The following is a 22,172-nucleotide window of genomic DNA, read 5'->3' on the forward strand; positions in this document are numbered from 1 at the left end:
TACGCAACATAGTCACAGAATAATTTAGATTGGAAGGGACCTCTGGAAATCTTTTGACCAACCTCTTGCTTCGAGCAGATCCAATTAGATCAGCTTGCTCCGGCCTAGATCAGGTTGTTTAGTCTTCAAGGATGGGGACTCCACAACTTCTGTGAGCAATCTGTTACTTGTGGTTAAAACCCCACTAATTCCTTGTATCTAAATGGATTTTGCTGTTTTGCAACTTGTCTGTTGTTTCTTGTCCTATCATTGTGCTTCTCTGCAAAGACTTGGCTTGGTGTTCTTTACATCCTCCCATTTCCCAGCAAGATTTCTCCTAGTCCCTTAACTTTCTCTTCTTAAGGCCGAACAAACCAAGGTGTCTCATCTTCTCTTCGAATGTCATGTTCTTCAGTCCCCCAGTCATCTTGGTGACCCTCCATTGAACCCTCTCCACTATGTCAATGTTTTCCTTGTAATGGGGAACCCAAAACTGTGAGATGTGATCTTAGGGGTACCAGATAAAGGGGAAGACTTGCTGGTACAACCCAGTATACAGCTGTCCTCCTTTGCTGGCCAGCAAACTGCTGGCTAATGTTCAGCTTTTTGCTCACCAGGACCTCCAAGTTCTTTTCTGCAAAGCTGCTTCGTATCCAGTCCATGCTGTTCTCTGCCATTGCAAGGGCTTTTAACGTCCTAGGTGCAGGACTTCATATTTGCCTTTGTCAAGCTTTCCAGCCTGTCAAAGTAGCTTTGAATAGCAGCTCTGGGGTCCAGTGTATCAACTATTCTTCCCAACTAGGTATCATCTATGAACTTGCAAAGAAAGCACTTTGTCATGTCCAGATCGTTAAACAGTATTAACCCCTGGCTTCTCAAAATCTTCCTCCTTGCCTTCTTGAAGGTAGGTGTGACATTTCCCTTTTTCCAGTCATGAGAAAGTTCCACCAATTGCTGTAACGTTTTAATCTTTATAGATGCTAGTTGCAGTAACATCAGCCAGCTCCCTCAGCACCTTCAGATGTATCCAGTCTGTTCTTAGGGACCTGTGCATGATTAGTCTGCTAAGTGGTCCCTAACTTCTGCTGCTGTGGTTAATGGGAGCCTGACAGACTGTGCTGCCTGGCTCAGGGACACCAGAGGCCTGAGTTCAGCTCTTGTCACCAAAACTGAGGCAAAAAAAGCATTGTGTACCGCAGCCCTGTTGCACAACAGTGCTGTCTTGTGCTGTGAGGAGATGTTTCTCCTAAACTGAAACTAAACAAAATCACTCCTCTTTCAAATTCACATGAAGTTCTGCATAGGTTTTTCTTGCTTTCTATTAAAGGAAAGCAAAAAGGTTTAAAAGTAAACTTCTTAGGTAGGCTGACCTCTGAATGTTTTGCAAGGAGATTCCTCCTGATATCCCTAGCCATGTTGTATTTAGTACCTGAACATGAACTTTTTATTTTACATATGCTAGTAAGATCTTTTTAGACCCTAATATCTTTTTTTTTAGAATTTCCATTTTCTTTTTCTTAATGTAGAAAAAACATTAGAGACTTAAAAGAAACATACAAAATAAATTACAGTATGTCTGTGTTTATATATGATTTCATAATGTACTGGTAAGATTTCAGAATTTATCTAGTGGCATTAGAACTATTTGTATCAGGCCAGCGTGTAATAGACAAATTGATTTTTATTTGATTTGATTGCGAACTTAATGAGAACAGTAACTTACGTCACTGTAATCTGGATCTAGAAATAAGGTAGGTTTTTTTAGTGTTGCTCTAAAGTGTGTAAATATGTAAATTCACAGCTACTGAGATGACAGGCGTTTAAAGCATGCTCACAGTAAAATTTTGCAATACTTCAATTAATGAAAGAAATTGCATAATGTTTGGAGAGTACAAGTTTTTATTATAAATAGAAAATTATGTCCTGCTTGAGCTACAGGCAGGGAGTTTCACTCCTTTTGTGACTGAGGATAAGGCAGTTGCCTGTCCAAATGAAGGTTTACATCATTACTACATGTAGTTTAGTGTGGTTTTTCAACGCATGAATCCTAGAAAGAGAGTGGAATATGGAAACAGTGATCCATTGATATTCAGAAAAAAAAATCTGGTTTGAAATCTCAGTGCAGAATTGCTTGAAGTTTTCCAATGCATTTGAGACTATTCCTTCAAATGTATTTATTGCACTGCAGTCTGGAAAAACCTGAGCCCAGGCATGCTGTTAGTGTGCCTCAGAATAGAACTTAACAACTTGGGAGATAACAAAACAAATACATAGATTAAAAAAGAGAGAGAAATGCCTTTAGATTCAGAAGTCTGTTACCATTTTCCTCTGTGCTTTCCCATGCAGATAAAAATTTCATTCCAGTTAAACTTACTCAGAGTGATCAAAAGTGAGGCATTAAGACCTCTGTTTAGAAATGCTTAGCCTCAGGTTTTATGCTTTTCAAATAAATACTCAGTAAAGATTTTTCAACTTTTAAGTGGATTTATTTTATGCATCTGCTTCTATCAGTTAAGATTACCTTTAGTTGTGAGCATTGGCAGAGTTGGCATTAGTGGCAAGATGGTTAACTCCTAGGTATGATGCAATGCAGAGAGGTACCTACCATAATAATTGCAAGCTAACAGAAAGCAGCTAAAATATAACTAAGGTTAAAAAGCAGATATTTGTACCAATGCAGTGTACCTGACATACTGAACCATAGCAAATCTAAGTATTATTTTATATTGTATGTGTAAAGTACAACTTCAGCTATCTCTGTGTGTACCAGTGGTATCTTTAGATTGTTAGATATCTAAACTGATTGTTTCATTGTATTTTACCTGGGGCGGGGGGTGTGGGGTGTGGGGGTGTGTGTGTGAATATAAGAAGCTTTTTATTGTGGTACTGGTATCCTGCCTTAACGCTGCATTGTTTGTGTTAAGAATATTGAAGTTTCATGGTTAAATGCAAGCATAACTCAAAACTATGAAGTATTTTGTGAAGTTGTTTGCAGTTGGCTTCCCACCCTCTTGCTTCCGAAGGTTATACCTAAACTAGCCATGATGAGACAAGTACATGAAAGAATATGTAACAGTAAAATAAGTGAACTTGTTTGTACAACTGTTTAAAGTAAATGTACACAATAAGCTTCCTCTTCGATTTGTCTCTGTGTGCAGAATCCAGCCATTCCAATGCAGAAGCTTCAAGACATCCAGAGAGCAATGGAGCTGCTCTCTGCATGCCAAGGCCCAGCAAAGAATATTGATGAGGCTACCAAACGTAAATACCAGTTTTGGGATACGCAACCTGTACCTAAACTTAGTAAGTTTAACTGGACCTGGACATAAGATCTGTCTTACTGACCTCTAAAAGAATGTGGTCTTCTCTAAGTGTGGTGTGTTCTCTAAAATGGGTATGAAGTCGGACTGTCTGTGGTAGAGATCCTTAATCTTTTGTGCAATGTGTGTGGAATTCTTGATGTTCTTTAGGAAAGTGCTTGGCCCCCTGCCTGCAAATAGAATGCAACAAAATACGGTGTTAAATCTCATTCTGATGTTCTCTATAAAAATGGGAGATGCTATTGAAGTAGCGTTCCTTTGTATATTGTAGGTCTGAACTCTTGAACAACAGAATGTAGAAGTCTTTTCCCCTTCAGGGAAAACAAGAACTCTTAAGTGCTGACAGAGGGTAAACTTTGATGTCATTTATTTATTTATTCCCCCCCCAGCAGATAGATTTGCTATCACAGAGATAATGACTCTCCTGCTGTAGGCTACACTGTTTTCTTGCAGCTTCAAGTGGATAATGGTGCTTCTCTCACATGTGAACACTTCTACTGCTGTGTGTTCATACACTTCCTCCACAATGTACACTGCTTTGAAGGTAGTTTTCAGAGTCCGTTCTCTATTCTTGGTACCAAGTGAGATGGGGAGGTGACCTCTCCTTGCTTTTAATTTTGTAAGGAATTTGGCAGATTACTTTTTATACTGATCTGATCCCTGATAACACAGTTGGTAAATCTTACTCTTTGTTGGAGAAGGCAGTTGCTGACTCTTGCTTTTTCTGAATTGCTTTCTGAATCTTGTTCTTCCCCCTTCATTATCTTCAAGTTGAGCAACTGTAACTCTTCAGCGCTGACAAAACTTGGGGACCACACAAGTAAAGCAGTTTCAGAGCAATAGCTGTCATTGTTCTGTTCTGCGCGTTTCTCTCCATGGCATTGGAGGCTGGTGTAGAATAAGCAGAAATAAGGTAGAGTCTAAAGCACAGGAGCACTCTGCTGTCTTTCCGCAGGGCAGTATTTCACTTTAATCCATTTCTATAGCTTAATCCACAGTGATCTCATTTCTCCCTGGCTTCTTTGCATAGAGAAGTCCAGAGCAGTGTCCTTGAATGCAGTATTTTCCACTGGACTGAACTGACCTGCCCTGGCTCTTCTCCATACAAACTATCCAGATACTTCTGTAAAACTAATGGTAGTAATTGTCACAGTAATCCTGCCCAAGTACTGGAAGAACCCAGCTGAAATAAGTTGATGTGCAAATAAAAAATAAATACTCTGGCCATGACAAAGGTTTTTCAGAGCTAATTCAGGTTAGTCAATATATCTTACAGCACTTCTACAGAGATGAGTCTCTCACTTGCCAGCCTAAAAGGACCAATACTTTGGCTCTAAAAATAATTTGTTAGTGTTGTTCAGTAGAAATATGCTTTGTTGGATTTGTCCATCAGAGGTTTTGTTCAACAGTGTTTATGAATTGCTCCTTGATTTTTTTTTTGTAAGTTTTTCCTTTATCTGCTGAATGAACATATTGGGAAGTCTTCACTATTTGGCATGCGGGATATGTTGATTCAAGGAATAGCTTTTTCCATAGAAAAAGCTGGCATCTTTGCATTAAATTAACTTCAGGATCCTTCCGCCTTCTAATTAAGGTTGTTAGCACTAGGTTCTTTAGTTAGGCCACGTCTGCCATGTAGTGGCAGTACCATTTAGGCTGTTGATACTTTCCACAGTTTGCATAGAAGTGCTGGTAATGATGATCTTCCAAATTGTAATGGCAGGATGGAAGATCAGGATTGCATGTCATTTGGGAAAAGTTCTTACTACAAAGGAACATTTGACAGTTTAGAGCTTGATGATGGTGATGATAGGGTTGAGTGTTTATGGGTGAGAATCGGGGGGGAAGACCAACAAGGCAGATGTGGTGGGAGCCTATTACAGACCATCCGATCAGGATGAAGAGGCAGGTTAGTGTATGAGGGAAAGGCCATGGATGTTGTCTACCTAGGCTTTAGTAAAGCCTTGACACCATTTCCCACAGCATTCTTCTGGAGAAACTTGGCTGCTCAGGGCTTGAATGGGTATACTTTTCTCTGGGTAGAAAACTGGATGGATGGCCAGGTCCAAGGAATTGTGATGAGTAGAGTTAAATCTAGTTGGTGGCTGGTCTCACCTGGTGTCCCCCAGGGCTCATGATTGGGGCCAGTTCTGTGTAATATCTTTATTGACAATCTGGATGATGGGATCAAGTGCACCCTCAGTCGGTTTGCAGCTGACACCAAGTTGAGCAGGAGTGTTGATCTGCTTGAGGGCAGGAAGGCTCTGCAGGGGGGTCTGGGCAGGCTGGACTGAGGTCCATTGTGTGAGGCTCAACAAGGCTCAGTGCCGGGTCCTGCACTGGGGACACAACAACCCCACGCAGCACTACGGGCTGGGGAAAATGGCTGGAAAGTGCCTGGTGGGAAAGGACCTGGGGTTGCTGGTTGACCTGTGCCAGCTGAACATGAGCCAGCAGTGTGCCCAGGTGGCCAGGAAGCCAACAGCATCTGGGCTTGTGTCAGAAAGAGTGTGGCCAGCAGGGCTGGGGGAGTGACTGTCCCCCTGTATTCAGCACTGGTGAGGCTGCAGCTCGAATCTTGTGTTCAGAATTGTGTCCCTCACTGCAAGAGGGACGTTGAGGTGCCGGAGCGTGTCCAGAGAAGGGCAACGAAGCTGGTGAAGGGTCTGGAGTACAAGGCTTATGAGGAGCAGCTGAGGGAACTGGGGGTGTTTAGCCTGGAGAAGAGGATGCTCAGGGGGGGGACCTTACTGCTCTCTACAACTACCTGAAAGAAGGTTGTAGCAAGGTGGAGAAGAGAAGGTCTCTTCTCCAAGTAACAAGTGATAGGACAAGAGGAAATGGCCTTAAGTTGCACCTGTGGAGGTTTAGATTGGGTATTAGGAAAAATTTCTTCACTGAAAGGTTGTCAAGCATTGGAACAGGCTGCCCAGGGAGCAGGGACATGGTTTAGTGGTGGACTTGGCAGTGCTGGGTTAATGGTTGGACTTGATAATCTTAAGGGTCTTTCCCAACATAAATGATTCTATGATTTGGCAGGTGCTGCTCCACAGAAGAGAGACAGCTTCTGTTCATAGTTGTATAGCGAGGGACCGGAGTTGTAAAGTAAGGGAGGAGAAGAACGAATGCTTTCATGTAGGTTTTTTAGGAACAAGTTTCGCATTTCATCAGCATCCCTTAAATGTCCTGGCTTTGCCATGCCACTGCTCCTGTGTAATCCTGTTGAGTTCAGGTCTGTTCAAATCAGTGGTAAACAGGATCTGAGCCATAGCTTGTTAGCTGTAAGTATATATTTCTCATGATGAGATCATGGTTCTCATGGCTAGCTAAATGCTGTGTATGTGCTGATAAAGAAAATAAAATAAATTGCTGTCCTGTGTATGAAATACTGGGTATCAGTTGAGGTAGAGTAGTTCTGTGCATATCTATAGATATCCTGATGAGATAGTTTTTAGTCTCTGTACAATTTGTGAGAATGAGAAATAGTGTAAACTAATAATACCTATTTTTCCAACATTTTTGAAAAGTTTCATGTTCCTATCACAGAATTATGAGGAAATACATTACATGAGTTCAGTGCAGTTTTGGGAACTATCAGGAAAGCTAGCAATGTAACTGTTCTTTTTTTTTTTTTCTTTATTTTTTTTCTTCCTCCTCCTCCCTTAAAAGATGAAGTTATAACTTCACATGGTGCAATTGAACCAGATAAGGACAATGTCCGCCTAGAGCCATATTCTTTGCCACAAGGGTTTATGTGGGACACATTGGATCTTAGCAATGCTGAAGTTGTAAGTACACAAATTTTTGTATGTATCTAAAATCATTGAAACATTCTGATTGATGTGTGTTGGTAAATCTTTGGATTTTTGTGTGTGTGTTTTCAGCTGAAGGAGTTGTACACACTGTTAAATGAGAATTACGTAGAAGATGATGATAATATGTTTAGGTTTGATTATTCACCTGAATTTCTTCTGTGGTGAGTAGCAAGTTCCATATTCTGCTCTGGCTGGAGTGCAAAGAAGGGTGTTTTTATTACATCTTCTTAGGCAGTAATTTGTAATTATTTCTGTCGTCAATTCTAGGGCACTACGTCCTCCAGGCTGGTTACCCCAATGGCACTGTGGGGTTAGAGTGTCTTCAAACAAAAAACTGGTAGGATTCATAAGTGCCATCCCTGCAAATATTCGTATTTATGACAGGTAAAATGCACCATTGCTTTTGTATTTGTAAAAGAGTAACACCATGAAACAAATCTTGAGACTGGTATCCATTGCCATAGAGAACTTAAAAAGAGAGAAGGAGTCTCACTGACCATAAAGAGTCAGAAAAGAGTAGGAAAAAGAGTCAGAAGAATCCTCCCCTGCCAAAGAAAAGCTTGTCGGCTCCTTACAATGAAGACCAGTAATACATATTTAAGAAATTTTCTTATTGATGGATGATGGAGATAATAACATAGAATTTTCTGGCCCTACTGGAAAGTGTTTAAAGGATAGTCAGTCAGTTGGACTTCCTTGGCCAGGTCTTCATACACTGACAATCGTAAAGAATTATGATACCACATGGCATGTGCTTGGCTGCATCTTGAAGTAATGCAATTGGTTAAGTCTTGATAGAGCTCTGAGAAAGGAGTGCAAACACCTTAGACACAGCTTGCATATTGCACAATTTGCCATTGCAGTTGTAATATCATAGGTTAGTATTTGTTGCAGGTGTAATTTGTCACAGGCAAATTTATTCTTACCTCAAATTCTTCTGTCACAACATGGAAAACTACGGTTATGCAAATGAAAATATGCAATGCGCAACTCTTTTTAACTTTTCCACTATTTAATGTCCATTTAGTGTGAAGAAAATGGTTGAAATCAATTTTCTGTGTGTCCATAAGAAATTGAGATCTAAACGGGTAGCACCTGTGCTGATTCGGGAAATAACCAGAAGAGTAAACCTAGAAGGAATTTTTCAGGCTGTTTACACTGCTGGAGTGGTACTCCCCAAACCTGTGGCCACTTGCAGGTAACCTAGGTGATGTTCATAATATCAGTTCATATAGCAGTCATTTTAAAAAACATTTTATGTAATTGGCTAGAAATAATAAAAGCTTAAAATTGAAAAGAAATCAAATGTTGTGTCCTTGACTAATCTGAAGGCCACAGTGTTTCTCGGGGTGTGGTTTTTTTTGTTTCTTCTCTTCCCTTAAACAGCTTCTCAGACTAAGATCTAATTTTGGGTTTATTTATTGTATCTTAAATAGACTAATAGATGTTTCTGTTGCATGGCTTCCACCAGGTCAACATTGTATACCTGTGTCTTTCAAGTGGCCTGTTTCCCAGCTGGGATACTTCCCTGTTGCCCTGGTTGCTTGCCAGAGATGGCAGAGCATTTCTGGGAATTGTATGATTTGCTTTTTTTGAAATACTTTCATCTTTCCTGGGGAAAGGAGGACTTGATCGGCATTTGATAAAATAGGAAAACTATCACGTGAGAAGAGTTGTATGTGATCAAGTAGTATTTCATTTGCTTGGAATGGATTTTATTTCTACTGGGAAGAGTTCAGTTCCAGCAGTATTGCTTCAGCTGTCTAGCCTTCTGGAGGACAGGGTACTTTCTGATTTGAAATTGTTTATACCTATCAACACCAAAGATCCTGTAAATTTATGTAAGGAAGGATGGAGGGAAAAAAAATAAGCTATGCTGTGTTAAGAGTAACCATGGGTGTTTTATTGCACAATGATCTCCTAGGAAGGGGAGATCTTCAAAAAACTACTTGTACGGACAGGACCCTCTGCTCATGTCCAGGAAAATAAATGTTACAGTGTTAAGTATGGTAAGATTGTCTGGGCTATGGCAGGTACTAAAATGTTTAGCCTTCTGATTACTCATTCTGTAATAAAAAGCATTTGCTTAGGTTCGAAATACAGTGATAGCAGGCCTGTTTAAAAGCTACTGCTTGGATACAGCTTTTCCTTATCTTTTGCTGCTCAAGGTTCTTACAGACATAGTACAGGCTTGCTTAGAAACAAAATTTGAAGGGAGAGGGAGCAATGCAAGAAAATGTATGCAAGTAAAGCTGACACTTAAAATACTACTTAATCTCATTATTTTAATTTTATTTCCAGATATTGGCATCGATCACTGAATCCCAGAAAACTGGTGGAGGTGAAATTTTCACATTTGAGTAGAAACATGACTCTACAAAGAACAATGAAGCTCTACAGACTTCCTGATGTAAGCAGTATTACTTCTAGAGAATCCCCACAGTTATTGTGAGGCCCAAAATAACCTTCCATCTGTCTCTGACAGCACCAGCTTTTCTGTGGAAAGGCGGTGCGTGCAGGATGTTAAAAAAAATAATCTGTGGCGGATGAAAAAGACCTTGAGGGCTGTATTAAACAGAAGAGACTATTTCTGGAAATGGAGGTCTGCATATGGAGAAATTACAAAGTTTGACCCAAAAGCCTTAAACAAACAAACTGAAAACCAGAAACCTTGACTTCATAAACTTGTGGGCTTGAGTTGAAGGTGCATGACTATTCTTGGTGTGATTAATCTGATAAAAGATTACTGGAACAGAAAATCAACAGTTCATGTCTTAATTCTCAGAGAAGTCCCTCAGAACTGTCAGAGTACAGTGGGATTGTTGATCCACTCTTAATTCACAGATTTTTCTGTTCTGTTAGAGAACATTGTTTTCTGCAATGAGCAGGCTCAGCAAAAGACACCTCAGGATATTGTGTACTGTTTATTTGCATGGTCTAGCAAAAAAAAAAAAAAAGTGTTCTGGCATAGCTAGGTCAGTTAAAAATATTTTTTTCTCGTGTTTGCAGTTAATAGTTAGGCTGGCAAAAAGCCTTAGGATGCATTTCCATGACAGGGCAAATCACTGTAAGTAGTCTAAGATGTACTATTAAAAAATTTCATTGCTGTAATTAATAGCCTTTAGAAGCTAGTCTAAGCTTTATTATTGGAAACAATTTCTTTGCTTGTAAAAGCTACCATTCTATTTGGAGGGATTGCAGAATATCCTTTAGCTGTACCATATCAGTAAACCTCTTTTTATTTAATAAACCCTCTGTTTTGGTTAAAAAAAATACTTTTTTTTTCTGACTCGAAGTACTTTGTAAGGATTAATGTGACTTTGGAGAATTTTGTCTGTTGGTTACATTTAGCTTGATGCTGCAGGTTCTCTTATTACTTACATCTTTGAGTAGTACCCTAAGCACTCTTATAAAGCATGTGCCATGGTTTGATCTGAACTCCTGCTGCTGTCAGAGAGACTCGTTTCCTGTGCTGCCTGCTGCACATGCAGATTCTCCCTTGGTGTGCAGGACAGCAGTTTTCAGAGCTTAAGCATTAATAACCAAATTAATTAGGTTTTAATCTTGCAGAGCTAAATATAGCTTCCATCAAATCTTGGAAGACATTTTTGATAGTCTAAAAAAGCGCAGCAGACAATTTCAAATATAGGTTTTGGTGGCACCTCTATTACTGTTTCTCATGGAAATAATGCATTACAATAGGAAAAGAATAGCTTGCTCACAATACAAAAGTGTAACTACAGAGAACTGTTAGAAACAACAGCAGTTGTACCCTAATCATCTTCCTTTATCATAAAACCTAGATTTCTGCAGAAAAGTAAATAATGGAAAACAAACATCTCATTCATAAAATTTAGCTGAGGCAAACATACTGTACGTAGATGCGCAAATAGAAAATGGGTGCTTTGAAAATCAGCTTCTAAAACTAAGTGATGTAGGAGTTCATATGCCTCAGCTGTTTATTTTTAGATTGGACTTGGGAGCTTCTCCCACGTAAAGTAAAGATTTAATCTTTATGCTGATGTTTTTTCTTTAGGTCTTGTGCTTTGCGGTTTTTTTTCCTGAAAAGGGTTTAAGTGCTGCTGAGGATCTTTATCCTCAGTTTCAGGCTGTTATCAGAAACAGTACTGTCATGCAATTTTGTTCATTCAGGCCACACTGTCCTGTCCCTCAGCACCAAACACTTCCTTGCATTTTAACCTCTTTTCTTGCTGTCCTTGAAATATCATTGCTGCTGGGAGCTCATCTTCTTTTAAGAGGAATTAATCATTCCTAATCACTTTAACAGTTGGTATTAAAAAGGTTTTCAGAAATAATAAATACTGTAATTAATAAATATTGCCCTCAATGAAGGCTGTGTTTGTGCATGTACCTATAGATTTTTTTTAAAAAAAGTTATTTTTGTTTCTTTTTTTTACGTTGTTTAATCTCTTGAGCAAGGAGCTTTCTGAAAGAGGTAAATTTTGACTGTGTTTGGGACAAGGACAGAAACATGTTTGTTTGTGTATGTTTTTCCCTGACTGATTGAGATCCTGAGCCAGGATACTGTCTTGAATATATGCCCAGTGCAGCTTGGTATGTGGAGCAGAGAAACAAATTTTAGCCCAGTTCTGTACACTTTCCCTCACTTCTGGAGCTGCAAATAATCATTTACTGGTGGCCATTCTGAGCATTTCTGGGGGATAAAGATGTTTCAGCCCAGCTGCTTCTCCTCCCACCTGCTCCAGCGTATGGCTTTAGAAGGAGGACAGAGTCTTGGAGGGAGCCGAAATTAACCTGTCATATTGTAGTTCATAAAGAGGTTGTGAGCGAAATAGGGCATAGGAGGAGTCGTGTTGATAAGTCAGATGATTACCCTTATAGACTCAGGGCATTTAAAAATCTACGTGATGTGCTGTTGTGGAGGCAAACCACAGTCCCAGGCTGGTCAGGAAAGCAGGAAGACTAAAATGTAATACACAGGCCAGAGCTGTGGCAAAACGTGCCTTGATTATTTTTTTTTCATCTGGCTGCTGACTGCCAGAGTATGTGAATAAGTAATTCACCCAGAATAATGCCTTTTAAGCAGAGCATAATCAGCTATACTAATTTCGGGTTTCTAGTAATCAAGCCTCTACCTGGCTGCTCTTGCAGTTGACATTGCAATGACTAAAGCGATACGTGCCCAAGTATGTAGCTCAGACAGATGAAGCAGGATAAATGAGCTCTGAAGAGGGCAAGCCTTAGCCTCCCTAAAAGGAAGTATTCAGGAAAGCTAACAAAAGCTGGGGAGAAAACTGTAATCACATTTGCTTTTTTAAACATTAATTGCATTGTACTGGAAAGCATTTTTTTCCTTTTCTGATGTTTAAAGTTAAGTAAATAACTTTATTTGTTAAAATACTGCAAGTTTTTAATTTCAGGCAGCTGTAAGTTATGAGAAGCTTTCTTATTAACAGAACAGCAATTGTGCCTGTATAGAAAGTTGAGTTAGCAAGGGAGTTTGCAAGTGTAAGAATAGGAGGATTTTTTTTGTTAAATAATTTCTAATTAAACTTTGTCAGCTGGCTTGGGTTTATAACTTGATTGTAGTTTTCCTAAGTTTGAATAGCAAGTTTTCTTGTCTTCACATTAACTTCTGATATGCAAGTTGCTTTATGTTTTGTTTCTGTGCCTGGGCCCCAGGTAGTTTAGAAGGTAAAAAATAAAAACTGACCTAAAAAAAAACCCCAAAAAACATAAACCCCAAAAAAACCCTACCAAAATGCATAAAGTCTAGGCTGTTGGCAATGGTATCTCTTTCTCTGGAGAAATAAAGCTGTTTCAATAATGAAATATAAAGATTTAAGTGCCTCAGACTGTCTCAATAATTAGAAGAGGGGTAATTCTGGTTGAAAGCTGTTTGTAAAATAGCATAATGAACTAGGTGGCTGGAGTAAAGTAGGCTAATAATGAATGCATTATAGCAAGTGGAGTGACTCTGCAACCTACTTTCAGCCTTTGCTGTGTATGCAGTTTTACATTCAACACCTTAATATTTATTCTTCTTTATTTCAATAAGGCCACAAAGACTTCAGGTTTGAGACCAATGGAACAAAAAGATACTAAAGCAGTACAAGAATTAATCAACGCTTACTTGAAACAGTTTAATCTTGCTCCTGTGATGGATGAAGAAGAGGTAGCCCACTGGTTCCTGCCTCGGGATCATATTATTGACACTTATGTAGTAGAGGTAAAACATGCCCTAACTACTTCATGAACGTATGTGAATGCCACTTAAAGAGGTTCATGTCCGCATCAAGTTTTTGAAATGCGGACAGTATGAAAAGTATGTGCAATAGGTAGAACTTGATACAGTGATTCCAAGCTTCGTTCTTTGTATTGCATTCTGTTAATGAGAAAATTGTGATAAACTGCAGTGCTCTTATAACGGGATATTTTAAAGAAGAATTTAGAAATTTCAAAATATCACTATCTTGGAAATATTACAGTAAAGAACCTTATTTATTTTTAAAAAACCCTCTTGCATCTGCATTCCTACATTTTTTTCCATAGAGAAATGACATGATAATAAGCAGTGGTCTTCAAATCCTCTTTTTTAGAAAAAGAGGAAAAATGATGCAATGACTGAGATAAGGATTTGTTTTGAATGCAGTATCATTCTCTCAGGTGTCTGAAGTTTCTGCCATACACCATTTAAAAATTCTTCATTTTTAAAACAAATTTTAGGGGCACCTGCTAGGGGAATTATGTAATTATGGTTTTTGATGGTCTGCTGCAGTAAAATATATTTTTTCCAGTAAAAGAGCATGCGTGTATTTATGTGTATGAATTTGTGTGTGTACATGTATAATATATATGTAAAATAGAGAAGTAAAAATTAACATCCTTTGGCACCATCATGACTTGCTGTTAGCTAGGAGTTCAGTTATCTTGAAAATTACAGTCTTTGTCCACGAACAAGATGAAGAGCATCTTCATCTTTTCCTACCACTTACTCTTTCCTCCCCATCCTGCCACTCTCACCCTCCATCCTGTTGGTCACAATACTTGCAAAAAAAGCAGTGCAGGGATAGATTAGCATTTGGACCGGAAGTCCCCAAGGCATGGTTGGAATAGCTACAATAAAGCTAGTGGAGAAAGATACTCTCTTCCCTGTGAGTCCCTGCTAAATCAGTTGTAAAGGTTGTATTTAGATAGTGTATTCCTTTAAAAAAAGTGATACGGTTATTTGAAAATGATCAGCACTAACATCCTTAAACCCACCAGCTCCTCACAGAAGCTGCAGGTTGTGAAGCTCGGCATTCCTACACTGCAACCTGAATTTGGGCAGGAGTCTCAGCTGAATTTAGAAATTTAACTGCTGCTGGAGATGAGAGGTCCTGCTCAATTGGTTGTCATTGTCCAAGCTTAGCTTTCTACTTTGTAGTGGGTCTAGTGCTCACTGGACTCTTCCATGGCCTAATTTAATCTATTGTCCCTCCTTCTTCCCCCACTCCTCTTCTTCCCTCCTTGCTCCCTGGCTTGGTTTTTTGCTTTGTTGGTGAGTTGAAGCCCACAGAAGACCCCACAAGCACCGGCATCAGCATGAGTGTGCCATTGACAGTGCCATTTTAACTGAATGTTGCTGTCTTCACTTGCTTGTTTTGCACTCTCTCTTGAATTAGTTTTTCACTATACAAAATGCAGATTTGTTAGTGCTTAAAATCTTTTTAAGACCTGTGTGACCTGAAGAAGTTTAGTGTCACATTTTTAAAGTCATCTTTGTAATGTGCAGAGCTAAAACCTTGAAGTACTCTATATAATTCCTGAATTAATATTTTCATCCTCCTTACTGAATTTAGTGAGTGACTTCACTTTTCTGTTATTTGTTAGTTTAGTTCTACTACAGAGTCTGTACCTGCTCTAAAACAATAGCTTTTTTGAATGTGATGGGTTCAACTCTTTTACTTTTTACTGTAGAAGTACTATCAGTTTAAGGATCCATGTGAGGTCCTTCATTGAGCTCAAAATAGTGAGCACCAGTCATTCAAAAATAAAGCAAGCGACAACAGGCATCTGTGTGTCTCCTTTGCCTTACCTTCTTGGAGGTATTGGGAGATCCAGTCGGAACAGGAGTGAAAATCTGGGTAGTTTTTTTGTGCTCAGCATGTCGCTCATAACCCATGTAATAATTTCCCATTTCCTGCTAATCTATACTTGAAGATGGTTAAACTTCATTAGGAGCATGAAATAGTAAAGTTTATGTAGGATGCTTTAGATTTCTGTGTAAGTACCTCTCTGATGACTACGAGTCGTACTAGAATTTCAATGTATTTTAGCACTGCTGTCTAGTAATAGATTGTGCTTGTTGATTAATAATTACTAGAGCTGATTTAAATATGTTTTGTATACCAGCACTTTTTTTTCTGTTTTTGGAAAGCTGAGATTATTCCTCAATGTGAGTGAGCTTCATCAGATTTATTATTATTTAATTTTTATTTATATAGGTGAAATAAAAGATAAATACTTACATATTTATTTGATTTTTTATTTATTATTATTTTAAAATATTCTTTTACAAATAAGTTACATAGGAAAAAAAATCTATACTTTTTTTTTTGGAAGTGTGCTTTGTTAGCTTTGTTTATAGCAGGCTGAACCTGAGAAACAAACAAATGCTTTGGCAATTGGTTGCCAAAATGTTATTGGTATAATAGAGTAGAAAAATCTAGATGTTTGTCTCCTTTTCGGAAGTGATCATTTCAGGCTTCAGTCTCCCTTTGGTGTATTGGTACGTCCTTGGCAAGAATTCGATTTCTTTAAATCTTAGCTGAGATTACCTGTTACACCATAATACTTACAGCCTGTAAAACTGTACTGCATTTATTACTTGCCCTCTGTAGAACTGCCATGCTAGCCTAACCAATAACTGAGCAGTTACTTTTTATTAATTGACTTTTTTCTTTTTTGGTAGGGCTCAAATGGTACTTTAACAGACTTCCTGAGTTTCTACACATTACCTTCAACAGTGATGCACCATCCTGTTCATAAAAGTCTCAAAGCTGCCTACTCCTTTTACAATATTCATACAGAGACCCCCCTCTTGGACTTAATGAATGATGCACTCATTATAGCTAAATTGGTAAGTACTGGGGGGTGGGGTGGGGGGTGTTGGCTTCTCTCGCAAAACTGTTCTTAGGAGTAGTGGTGGCAAGATAAGAACTGGCAGCAATTTATCCATGCCATTGCATTCTGTTTTCTTTTGCTGTCTACAGCACAGAGTGCGGTTGATGTAACATATGAGAGAGAGAGATATATATATATATAAATACAAAACACTATGCTTGTTTTTCCTTTTTACTTTGAGTGATGTTAGGGAATGACAAGTGCATGAAGATTAAGCATTTGCAGTAGCTTGAACTGTGTTAACATCCAAGAGCACACTGATGACCATACTCACTAAACACCAGAAAAATGGAAAGTGTCACTTAAAATAGTTTCCCTCCGAGATGAGTTAGTAAGTTCTGTTAAATACATTTTGTTTGTTTAAACTATTTTTTTATTTCTACAAAATGTAAAAGTTTATTGGTGCAAGCTTTATCATTTTATCTTGTTAATAATTGCTGCCTGTAAGCTCTGTAGAATGTCATGTGGTAGCTTTTAAGCACACCTTCATGCATGGAATCACACAGATAGATGGTTTCATTAAATGAAAGGAAGAGACTGTAAATGAAGTTTTTAAACATAAAAATTGTAAGAGTTTAGTTCTGTCTGATGAAAAACTAACTTTCAGCCCTGAATCATCAGGGTTTCGTGGGAGTGCAGTGCAAACACCAATGGCAGTGTAGTCTGTGGTATGGAGCTGGGCTCGTGATGCACAGCCCAGCACTCCGAATGAATTCTGAAACCTCTTTAGCTCTGGCAATTCACAGCACCACAAAGGCTTCATCCAGTCCATGGTATCCATGCTAGCAACTGTTCCTAACATGCTGCAGAGCACAGGCATGTTTTCTGCTCCTCATGCTTGAAGCTTGCCTCTCCCAGCTGAAGTGTTGCTGCCGCACTGCTTGCAGTATTACACCTACCAGATGAGTGCTCAATGCAAGCAAGTGCAGCCGACCATGTTCAGAGCTGCCTTCACTGCATGTGGCACGGGGATTTCTGTGTTGATCCTGTGTGAAGCCAGTGGTCGTCTGCAAAAGCAGTATCTGCTTTCAGGCTGCAGGAAAGCAGCCACGCAGTATTCAGCTTGACTGTCTCAGCCATGTTCGTGCAGTGCTGCAGCTGAGCTGGTATCTATGATGTGAACTGCTTGCTGAGGCTTGTTGACTTATAAGCAGTATTGAGTTGAATAGCTGTTTGGCAAGGAAAACTCCTGGATAGTCATTGGGGAATATAGAACACCATTTCAGGCTCCAGAATAATACCAATGGATGTTCAGAGACAGATTTTGAAAGGCATTAAGATATATGAAGACACGGGAGGGTGGCTAGTATAATTTTTGGAAGTGGCTAAAAGTACTAGTGCTACTTATTCTTAAAAATCGAAGTGGAAAAAGGAATAAACATTGGTCTCCATTTGAAGTGTGGCATAGGGAGCTGAGCGGCTGGCCATTCAGTGTGCCACAGGTGGAATGGGTAAGGAGGTCTAACTGCAAGGCTTTGCACCTTCCTCTGTCTACATTTCTCTCTGAATGTGACGTGCAATTCTTTTCTTTGACATGGATCACCATGTAGTTAGAATACTAGCGTTTAGATGCCAGTGGATTGCCGAAGTACCTGCTGGGCCTGGGTGCATCATTGGATGCCTAATTACATTTGCAGATCTGACACTTGGACTTCTAGATGAGGAGAGGTGAGGGCAAAGGAAGCAAAATGATAGTGCAGTCCTATTCTCACAGCCTTTTGTTTACAAAGGTGCTGGGTCTGGCTGGGATGGAGTTAATTTTCGTCATAGCAGCCCATATGGTGCAGTGCTTTGTATTTGTGACTAAAACAGGGTTTGCACACCAGTGTTTTGGCCATTGCTGAACAGTGCTTGCACAGTCTCAAGGCTTTCTTTCACCACCAGTGAGTAGGCTGTGGGTGGGCAAGAAGTTTGGAGGGGACACAGCCCAGAAAGCTGACCCCAGCTGACCAAAGGGATATTTCACACCATATGATGTTGTGTTCCGTAATAAAGGTTGAAGGAAAGGAGGAGGAAGGGGGCAGGGGGTGGTCCTGCTTATGGCATTTTATCTTCCCAAACAACTATTATGCTTGTTTGAGACCTTGCTTTCCAGGAAGTGGCTTGACATCTGCCTGCCAGGGAGAACTAGTGAATTAGTTCCTCTTTTTGCTCTGCTTGTGCATGCAGCTTTTGCTTTATTTCTATCCACAAATCATCTTGCCTGTCTTCTGGTTCCTTCCAGCCCATGGGAGGGGAGCAAGCAAACTTGAGTGGGTGTTTGGCTCTTGACTAAAGACAGCCCACCACAGTCCTGTCTGTACGTTACTCCCAGAGAACGCACTTTGGAGGTCCACATTCAGCTCAGCAAATTACTCTCAGGGTGTGCATGTCGGTTTAATGTTGATTTTTATCTTCATATTACACTATATAACATTTTATTGGCAATTGGAGAACAAAATGACTGACCTCCAAAGCAAAACCCAAAATCTGGGTTTATGCACTTGGGCTCCATGTATTCTGCATGGAAGGAGTGGGATTTTGCAGCAGGATAACACCCCAGCATCCCCCCAAACCCTGAGAATTTTATTGTTGAAGGTGACACTAAGTTTATAGATCTAGAGCAGGAGAGAGCTTATAAACAGGGAAGAAGTTCACTTCTGAGTTTGCTCTAATGGTCTGGCAGAGCTGTGAGGCTGATGTTTAGACCCTGAATTAAAACTACATCTGTAGACTTTATAATTTATTTGAATTTTGAGTACTTAATTGCAGAGCTTCATTAGTGTGTCCGTACCTACAGTGTATCTCTATTCTACCCCACTTTGCTTCCTGCCCTCTGAGATTTCTATTAACTGTCTATTGCTAACATGGAATATTTTAAAATTTACTTCTTTAGATGCCAAGTGTCAAGTCCTTGCCACCTTATTTGTCTTGTTTCTGTGTGGTTTTCACAGCACGTTTACCTTAGCGTAGTTTCATCTGCACACGGAATGATCTTTGTGTAAGGTAGTGGGGAACCTTACTAAACGCACTGTCTGTGCTTGGTGACTTGCTTTTAAATAGTCCTGAACTTATGGGGAGCTTAAAATGCCCTTTAACCACCCTTTTTTCCTGATGTGGGGTACTTATTTAAAAGAAAAAAAATACATCTAGTTTTTGTACTGAGTAAAGAACGTTCCTTACCATCTTCTTGTGCTTAAGTAACTGAGCATTGTTGCTTTGTAAGTTATTTTTATCTTAGAGCATAGAAAGTCCTGCCGGCGCATTGCCTTTGTGCCATTAAGACTCCAAGATCTTAAGTCAGACTCCCTTGCAGTTAATTGCAAATAAATGGACTTTTATATGCAGACCCCAAGCCAACTCAGCTATTCATACGTGATGATTGTCACTGCGATGGCTTAACAAACCGTGGTATTATGTTGCTTTTTAAGAGTTCACAGTGAGTGGAATCTGAGTATGTCTGTGTTGCTGCACAAAACTCTGAAACTAATTGGGCTGTGTGACTGTTCTGAGAGCAGAATGGCTCTTGGAGTGGTGAATTTGGGAGGCTCATGGAAAGAGGGGTCGGTAGAGGGTGCATGAGTAGGGGAGGGAGAGTAACGTGAAAGATTGGAGTTCTAGAGAAAATGGCATTTCAGAAAAGGGCCAGATCACAAAAATAAATGACTGAAAACCACCATAAACTATTTATGCAGCTTTAGCTGGAATATGCCGTATGTGTTTTTTACAGTCACATACAATGTTTTGACAGACATCTAAAAGGATAAAATAATGGATAATGCTTTAGAGACTGTTCAGACCTTTACCCCTGAAAGTGGCTTTAAAATTCTTACGCTTCTGGAAATAATCTTCAAGCAAATTTGTGCCTTACGCTTCACTTTTTATTGGGAAAATGTGTTTGTGTGTGTACCTACTTAAAAGGCAAGATTTATTCCCTTGTCTGTTTTTTCCACCTAATGAGCCTAGTCTCTTGGATGTTGTATGCCACTGTGTAAAGTATCATTTGTACATCATTTGAAACTTTAAAAAGTAAAATTTAAAAAATGTTTTGCTATTGCCAGAAAGGATTTGATGTGTTCAATGCACTAGACTTAATGGAAAACAAAACATTCCTGGAAAAACTCAAGTTTGGGATTGGAGATGGAAATTTGCAGTATTATTTGTACAACTGGAGGTGTCCTGGCATGGAATCTGAAAAGGTAAGGGAGAAAAAAAGAGCTTCTGAATTGTGTTAAGTATAATAGTACATTAATCTACATTGGCCAAAATGGACAGAAGTTTTAAAGTAACTTTTTTAATTGGTCATATTTAAGATCCATAACTGAGGTGCAGCAAATAAATGATGTTTAGAGTTATTGCAATACTTAAATTAAAATATCATATTTTTCTTCTTATTTTAGGTTGGTCTTGTATTACAATGAGGACACTTACGTTTCTAGAACTCTGAGGTCATCATTTGAGTTAATTTGATCTCCATAACTCTTGGAACCGTATTGTTCAAGAGGAGTAAAAGCACAACGTCAGTGATACTGAAATAGTCCATTAAACCTGAACAATGAAGACATCCATATGTGACCAAATTTATGCATTTTCAGATAGATCAGAAGGTCCATGAAACTCTGCTGTTGTCCATGAAAAGAATAAAAGCACATTCATTTAAGTTTCAAAGCTTAGCTTGCACCTTGATGAGAAGAAGGTATTTTTTTTTTCCACTCTGTAGAAAAGACTGTTTTGTACAAACTGAACTTCAGTGGTGGATTAGGGTACAAAAATATTTGCTATTATGTGGATGAACTGCTGCATTTCTATTTATTAAGTGGTGGTGTATGTTTGTCAGTGTAACAGAATGAAGGATACAAACTTGAGTATCTTTGCTTATTTACTTCACGTGGATATCATCATTTGGGGGAAAATCACGAAGTATGATACGTTTGTAGCTCTATGAAAGTCCTGGATGTTTTTGTAACTGGAGCAGTATGACAATGTACTGGTTTACCTAGTGCATTTGTTTCTCCATAAGCAACGCTGCCAAATCAATAAAAATACAGATTTGTACTTTGATCTTCAATAGATCAGTGGATTGATTTAACAGTATCGCACTGTTCAGTGCAGGTGTTATCTATGTTGCCGGAATGATAATACATTACTGTACTTAATTTACAGTTGTGGCACAAAACCTTAGTTTTTCCTCAGTAGAGTAACATCAGCCTGTGTGTAAAACTAAGAACTTTAGTAGTGCTATCAGGATATTTATAGTTTGAATGTTTTCAACGCTTCTGCGAAATTGCACATATTCCTTTGTCTACTTTGATTTCCTATGAAGTCTGTAATTCTAATGAAAAGTATCTTGTGTAAATACGTATTCATAAATTGTTCCTGGTAGTGTTTTTATCCTGACTTTGGAACAAGAAGGTTTGCTATATATGTGGCTGGTAGGCAGAAGAGAAATGCTCCACCCTCAGTCCTTGGAAGTTCCCTGTACTGCACTTCCTGAAATGTAAGAGGGCTGATCTTTGTTGTTGGGGGGAGCTCTTTTAATTCCCTCACAAATGCTCAGCAACCAGAGCGGCTTCTGAAGCACTTTATATGCATTCCAGCATAGTGTCATAGCTAGATATGATAGCAGTTCTTTCAGCTCACGGATGCTGCAGTAGCGTGAGCACCGAGAAAATCTGCAGTAAGAAGCTGTTCTAGCTGAAAGTGCCAAATTGTGGTAGTGAAGCCTCTGTGCTGTGAGCGTCTTTTGAATGTGACTTGAATATCTCATGAAATGCAAATGTCTAAACTTTCCTTTTAAACTTGCCTGTAATTCTGACAGCAGATTTTGCTGGAAGTTGAATTCTGTACCTGAAAACATCAATTTAGATGAAGATAAATTTGTCTGTTCTTCATAACTGCTAGCCCTACCCACCTCCTTATAGCAGTGGGGTTT

The 22,172-nt window shown here is 39.2% G+C and overlaps 1 protein-coding gene across 2 annotated transcripts in view; it reads left to right on the forward strand.

The window, feature by feature from the left end:
- Positions 1-22,110, forward strand: part of NMT2 (N-myristoyltransferase 2) — a 32,942-nt gene extending 10,832 nt beyond the window's left edge. For both annotated transcript variants that reach the window (XM_037383954.1, XM_037383955.1), the window contains 10 exons: positions 3,138-3,282; positions 6,969-7,087; positions 7,184-7,275; positions 7,382-7,498; positions 8,142-8,312; positions 9,416-9,524; positions 13,155-13,325; positions 16,050-16,217; positions 20,302-20,439; positions 20,641-22,110. In XM_037383954.1, the coding sequence (XP_037239851.1) occupies positions 3,138-3,282; positions 6,969-7,087; positions 7,184-7,275; positions 7,382-7,498; positions 8,142-8,312; positions 9,416-9,524; positions 13,155-13,325; positions 16,050-16,217; positions 20,302-20,439; positions 20,641-20,661 (1,251 nt within the window). In that variant the 3' untranslated portion in view covers positions 20,662-22,110. The remainder of the gene's footprint in view (positions 1-3,137; positions 3,283-6,968; positions 7,088-7,183; positions 7,276-7,381; positions 7,499-8,141; positions 8,313-9,415; positions 9,525-13,154; positions 13,326-16,049; positions 16,218-20,301; positions 20,440-20,640) is intronic.
- The last annotated feature ends 62 nt before the right edge of the window (positions 22,111-22,172 follow it).

The sequence above is a fragment of the Falco rusticolus genome, chromosome 4, assembly GCF_015220075.1.
Source record: "Falco rusticolus isolate bFalRus1 chromosome 4, bFalRus1.pri, whole genome shotgun sequence".
Lineage (NCBI taxonomy): Eukaryota > Metazoa > Chordata > Aves > Falconiformes > Falconidae > Falco > Falco rusticolus.